This window comes from Anneissia japonica, unplaced genomic scaffold (genome assembly GCF_011630105.1).
Source record: "Anneissia japonica isolate Jap-2015-1 unplaced genomic scaffold, ASM1163010v1 scaffold288292_len1863012_cov191, whole genome shotgun sequence".
In the NCBI taxonomy this organism is placed as follows: Eukaryota; Metazoa; Echinodermata; class Crinoidea; order Comatulida; family Comatulidae; genus Anneissia; species Anneissia japonica.
The window spans coordinates 1,416,140-1,423,077 of NW_022688773.1; the positions used below are offsets into that span (position 1 = coordinate 1,416,140).

At 32.4% G+C, this 6,938-nt stretch overlaps 1 protein-coding gene across 1 annotated transcript in view; it reads left to right on the forward strand.

Annotated features, from left to right (window-relative positions):
- The window catches only part of LOC117123389 (homeobox protein Hox-A2-like), an 11,153-nt gene extending 6,575 nt beyond the window's left edge, over positions 1 to 4,578 (forward strand). The window contains exon 2 of the mRNA XM_033269291.1: positions 3,276 to 4,578. Coding sequence (XP_033125182.1) covers positions 3,276 to 4,126 — 851 coding nt within the window. The 3' untranslated portion in view covers positions 4,127 to 4,578. The remainder of the gene's footprint in view (positions 1 to 3,275) is intronic.
- Positions 4,579 to 6,938: the final 2,360 nt, after the last annotated feature.

Sequence of the window (6,938 nt, forward strand, 5' to 3'; positions counted from 1 at the left end):
ATAGCCAGAAAGAACCAAAAGGTTTCGGAAAACACTAGTCCTTCATCAGTGGTCTTAACTTTTCTAACTTAACTAATTCATTTTTAGCTGCTATACGTAATTTTACTATGCTATGAAGTTTATTACAAGCCAATTCATCGGGTCGTGCAGAGAATACAGGAGCGTTTATATACCAGTTAACTTAGGCCTTATCTAAACAAAAAATTAGGACTATTAATAGGTCTATTGCTTATTAACTTAAAAGAAAATTGAGGTTTGAACCTGTGACTGATAATAAAATTATGAATATTTATTTTAGATTTGTTTATCATATCTCCAATCCTGATTAAAGCAACAAGCAACAATTTTCATCTTGTTCTTTCTTTTTTAACTTTAGACCTGTGTATCCATAGACAGGATAGTATAGACCTATCGTCACCTTAATTGAAAACATACATAACGACGGATCAGACCAACTGTACTTTTATCAATGAAGGATTAAATACGCTTAATAGTCGATTTATTTTTCACAGCAGACTATTTGTTATTATTATTATTATTATTATTATTATTATTATTATTATTATTATTATTATTGTTATTATTATTATTATCATTATTTTTAATTTTATTATTATTATTATTATTATTATTATTATTATTATTATTATTATTATCATTATTATTATTATTATTATTATTATTATTATCATTATTATTATTATTATTATTATTATTATTATCATTCATTTCTCTTTCCACTTTTAATAATTGTATATTACAATTGTACAGTAATGTAATTGACGTTATAACGATTCTGCCACTGATCACCATATGAAGCCTCCCCCTGTAGCGGTAGGCCTACCGGTTGATGTATCTAAACGTACCTTTGTTGAATGAAACGTAGGCCTAGGTTAAACCCGTTATATAATAGATTTTTCCAATGACTCATGCAGACCGAGCACCATTACTAAAGCACATTTTCCGATTTAATTTGTTTTGTAGTTTATAATATTTCAATTTCTGAATACCCAGGCCTAAATCAGTGAAGGGTAAAATGATGTTTTTATATTTCAAATGATAAATTAAAGATATTTCTTTCAGATTGGTCCATTATTAATGGTACTACAGTATGTTTTGTTTTTTCAACTTCATTAACATTCTGTACATTCTAGTGGTAAATGTTCTGGCTGATGACCATATGGAGAGATAGGCCTAGTACACATTAGTCTAAGCCTATTAGCATAATTTAGTATAGTATAGGCCCCTAATATAGTATAGTATAGTAGTATAGTATAGTATAGTATAGTATAGTATATTATATTATAGTATAGTAATGGTATATGTAAACAGACAACATTCTTGTAAGTAAACCATTAAATGTACCTACTGTCTACGTTTATATAGGCCTATAACAGAAACCAGATAAAACTATTTGAGAGTAATAGTATAGTATTATAGTATGGTATGGTATGGTTTGGCATGGTGTGGTATACAGTAGTGTAGTATGGTACCGGTATGGTATTGTATGGTAAGATATAGTATGATTTAATAATATGTGAAGTAAAAATAGACGAAGCAATCCTGTGACTAACTTTAGCGAGTTTCTGCTAGCAATGTATGCCCATCAGGTGAGTGGAATATTATTTGACACCTAGGCCCTAGTGCAGTCCTTAAAGGTTTTTCCTATCTGTTTTAGTAGGCCTGGTTGTATCCTTTTAAATATATGGAAACTGCCTATTCAAACATGGTGTCAAAACAACTGAATCAGACTGAATTCATATCGCAGCCATAGAATTGTAGAGTTAAAGTGTATCTATGCACGTTTCGTCATCATTTGTCATGCTGTTTTTTGATACCTTTATCATTTATGTTAATATTGATATTGTTTATACAATTGTTGCCAATCAATCATACTATGAAGAAAGCCTATTCATTTTCAATTCTTTTCAACGCTAATTCTCTTTCATCGTTGATAATAAAGCCGATCCGTATCACTTAATGTAATGTAGAATCGAGTATGAAATTTAAAATTACACACATAAAGGATAGAAAAAACCTACACTGCAACTGACCATTGTGGTACCGAGATGTTTGAAAGCTACTCACGTAGTGTGGGCTGGTCTCCACGGGAACGGTTTCAGAGATACTTTCATTGATAAGCACAGCGATAACTCGTCAATTAGTTTATTAATGAGGCTATAAATGATCGAAGAAAAAACGAGTAAATATTAGAATTGACAAATTACAGGGAAGAACAATGTGTTTGTTATTCTCCGCATAAAATTCTGGATAGGCTAGGGATTGCATTTGAACGCCGCAGTGCAGAAGGCATGGCCACGCAGATTTGCTTACCACTCCATCCTTCAGCGCGCATTGGCTTATAAAAAAACTTTAAGCCTGGAAATAAAACACATGATTTGCTGTTTTACTTTATCATTTTAATTTGAATATTTAATATATTAATGTATTGTACTACATATATGTTTTTTTAAAATTATGTACATATACCCTATCTTAAACTTTCAAGGCACTTGTTGTCGACAATATTCCTTGATTTTTTTAATTTAGACCTAATATTGGGATCACTATCCTACCATTGCAACATTATAATGATATTCGTATCTATAACACGTAATGTTCCAACTAGATTATGTTGACATTGTATTACGTATTATGGTATATTCTATATTAAAAGCATAATACAGTAGATTAGCGAGAGCCGCGAAATAGCTATCTGATTTCTAAAGAACTAGAGTTATAGCCATAGACCTATTCGTTACTTGGCCCTAATCTATGTACTTTATTAACAATACTATAATATATATATATATATATATATACATATATATATATATATATGCCTATATATAGTTATAGCCACATGCCTATTCGTTACTTAGTCCTAATTTATGTACTTTATTAACAATACTATACATATACATATATATATACACACACACACACACATATATATCTGTCTCTTATACACATCTAGATGTGTATAAGAGACAGGCATTAAAACTACATTTTGTGTATTAAATGCATTGTATTTGTAACATCACAACTATAAAGGACATAATTTCTATTTACTGTCCGGTAACGTTTAATATTGCATTGAAAGTGCGCCCTCAAATTTAAGATAAAGTTTCAATACTGTGCTGTAACGAGCATGCAACATTCGTTTAGTGTACTATCGTACAGTATATTTAACTAAATAACTAAATAATATCTTTGAATGTACAGTATTTACATTACTAATTTAAATTAATTGTTGCAACTTTATCTCTTTTTAGAAAATTCGAAAAGTGAACCACCAAGGCGAGCACGGACTGCATTTACTACAACACAATTGCTTGAGCTGGAGAAAGAATTTCACTACAATAAGTACCTGTGCCGGCCGAGAAGGATTGAAATCGCCGCCATGCTGGAGCTAACAGAACGCCAAGTAAAAGTTTGGTTTCAAAACAGACGTATGAAACAGAAACGGGTAGCCCTGAAACAAGCCGCCAAGAAGCGATCACAGAAGATACACGCAGGGGAGTCAGCCACGCATTTGGATCATTTGAACACAGACGCTTCTGCCCTCAGTAATTGTTCAATGAAACTAGAAAATTACAAATCTTGTGGGGTAAGCAGATCAGATTGCTGTATAGGGGTGTCCGACTACCAAAGAGAAAATGAACATTGTATTGAAAAAGTGGCGAATAATATTCAAAACGGATACCACACCCAACCGCACTCAGGGCAAAATTGGTACGAGTCTTCAATTCCGGGATCCGACAACCCAATACCCCAAAATTCTAATAGAGTGTGTCAAATTCCTGCATCTGCAGACTCCATTTCTCAAATAAGGCGTCCAGTTTTTGGTACAAATTCTCATTGCATCTACAGCAATACATCTGCACCGGCAGACGACAACCCAGCATGTCGTATGGCTTCTTCGATTTCAAATTTGCCGCCCAATTATCAAAGCTTTAGTGCCAATTGTAATTTTCCGGCAAAATATGTCGCTGATTCATTTATGAGTCTGAAACCAGGAAAGAAATCCTCATGGGCAGGACACTTTCCAGAACAAATGATAGGCCACCAAGGAGCACAACAAATGGTATTCCAGTCAGCGGTGTTCCCCCAGACGTTTACATAGACCTGCTTTCATAAAGCCTGCCTGGCAACATCTGGTAAATTGTTGATAAAATTCATGTTTACCGCGTATCTGTAATGTGCTCAATCGTAAGAATTTCTTGTACACACTACTATGTTTAAGAAGTTATTGGTAACGTGTGAAGAATGTATGTACAGTATTCAATCTTGTAAGTTATTTGTACTTATCTCAAAATTTTTTTCTCGATGGTTATTTTTGAAAATGTAAGAGGAGAAATGCTGATGTAATTTCATGAAAAGTATGCTCATTATTTTTACCTAATGCATCACTTCTCTAACAACCTTACTTGAAATTTTAATTAAGCAGACGTTCCACTGGCAATCGCTTCTTACCATCCCATCAGCCAGGCCAATTTGTCCACGATTTAAACAAGAATTGTTGACGTTTTCCAATTTTTAAGTGAGCAAATTGATTGTAGACTTATACCTAAAAAAGAAACTTAAATTTTATAATGTAAATTTATTTTCAAGAAATACACTAAGGTTACAAATGTAGGGACCACATATTTTAAGAGGTTTCTGTCACGTGGTCAGTGGCGTACCTTTTGGAGGTGGGCTTGAGGGAAAATCAGCCTCCCTCTTACTTGTCAATACTCCTAGACATACTAATATGATACCTCAAAATATACTATCTGTGTTGAGTTAATAGTCTTAAAAATTCTGTAACTTTAATAACTTAATTTGTTGGCCTATTTTGGAAAGTAGCTTACTGTATTAAGTTAGACCTAACCGTGCTCTCCGTATTCTTTTACCTAAAATATACTTTTACCATTCCCCCCAAAATATTAATACATGTATTTTCGATTCATTGCTTGTGTAAGAGTATATGCCTTGTATATATATGTAAATTAATTATTTGATTGTATATACATACATAATATAAAGGTATAAGTAAATTCAATAAGAGGTTACATTTAAGATCATTACGTTCTTTGCGTAAATTTACGTTCTGTAGGAATTATGTCAAAAGCATAAATATTTTCCTCTAAGATTCCAAATTAAAAATCCCTTTTATTACTTCTGGGAACACAGATTTTCCTATCCAATTACATAGACAGAGGGAGATGTCTTTCATAATAGATTTTTGCAAATAACCTCCCGGGTTAGAATGTGGTCTGAAGGCCTCCAGGGAGCGCACACACACCATCTTTTCCTCGTCAATTTACCGTGTACAGTTCGAGTTATTTGAGTATAGATGCATCATTACGGATGCTGGATATTTTTTTTTAATATTAGAAGACAATGCTTTATTAACCGTATGATAGAGAATACTCGAGGGTACGCGAACTTATTAAAATCGTATCATTCTTAAAAATGTGTGAAAAATTGTTGTAGGACCAGGAAGCAAGTGCATGGAAGTTTGTACTTGGATTCTGAGTTGATAATCGAGGAATCGGAATTTTCATTTTCTACATACATGTGCCAAGTTTATATAATTTACTTTTTAAAATAAGTAAACTTGAATGAATACCTAACAAAACTGGTATAGGTAGAGGCTACTACGAGCATAAACCTCCATGATACGATCATATAGTTCTGGTTGATATCTAGGCAATACATATTTATATAGGCCTATTTAAAACATTTTATAACGATTGTATTTATAGGCCTAGTAACTTTGAATGAACCGGTGCTGTGATACGTGCTTTTGATTTCTTATTCATCCTCATTTGTCATTCATAATGAACAGTTCCATCGGCCTAAACCATTATTCATGATTCGTTTTCATCTCGACTTTTGTCGACTAGAAACAAAGTATGTTCTTATACATACGATGAATTGAAAAATATTTAGCTTCAAATTGTGAAACATAAACATCCAAATTGATAAAAATATTATAAATAATGATATGCCAATTTCAAAAAATTTAACACTATCCCCTTTTAGTATACGTAGGACCTTGGTAAATTTAATCAAAAGAAAATAAATATCGTAAGTTGAATTAGAAAAGAAAAGTTTTTCCCCCAAGTATATTACTGGAGCCAGATTCAGTCAGATTTTTTCGTACGGTAAACATATCAACACCAGCGTCTGATCAATACTTCTGCACACTGTCCAAGAGCTTCCTGGTTCTTCTAATCGTCAAATTGCCCCTGGGCTTAGCGATGCGCTTTTAAAAATGTTCCCTGGATAGGAAGGATTAAAAAGATTAAGTTGTAAATTAGAAGGGCTTAAAATAATCCTTACACCCAGTGATGCCAACATTGATACAAATTAAGGGCTCATCGATATATAAAAAAAAAAATGGGCCTACAGAATATCGTATGTATCTTTTCATTGGCATTATCGTTAAAACATTTGGTGGGTAAAAGTAGTACTCAGTAGTTCAAATTGATGATGAAATAATTTTTAATTACCGTACTTTATTTCTGTCTTTATCAACATTAATTTAACATAATTATGCCTAGGTTTATTTTTTGGTAAATTAGAACACCGTCGCATTACCAATTTCTTCAAATACATGTGATGGTAGCCAAATCTGCCGAAGCGAGAAATCATGGAACTAATGAAAAATACTGTTGTCGGTGGAAATGCAATTTCCACTTCATATGCCTAGGCCTACAGGTTTTTATTTTTCTCATATTTTTCTTTTTTGTTAAAAAAAGTGTATTACACTGAGGTTGTACTCATAAACGGTACCGTATAAAGACTAAGGTTATGCTATTACGTTATTTAAATATATCAGGATTGAATGTAATAAATTAGGCAATTTTAAGGGCATAAATTAGAGTACTTTATTGAAATATCTTATTGAGGGTGAAAGCTGTTCTTTTTATCTATTTATCATTTATTTT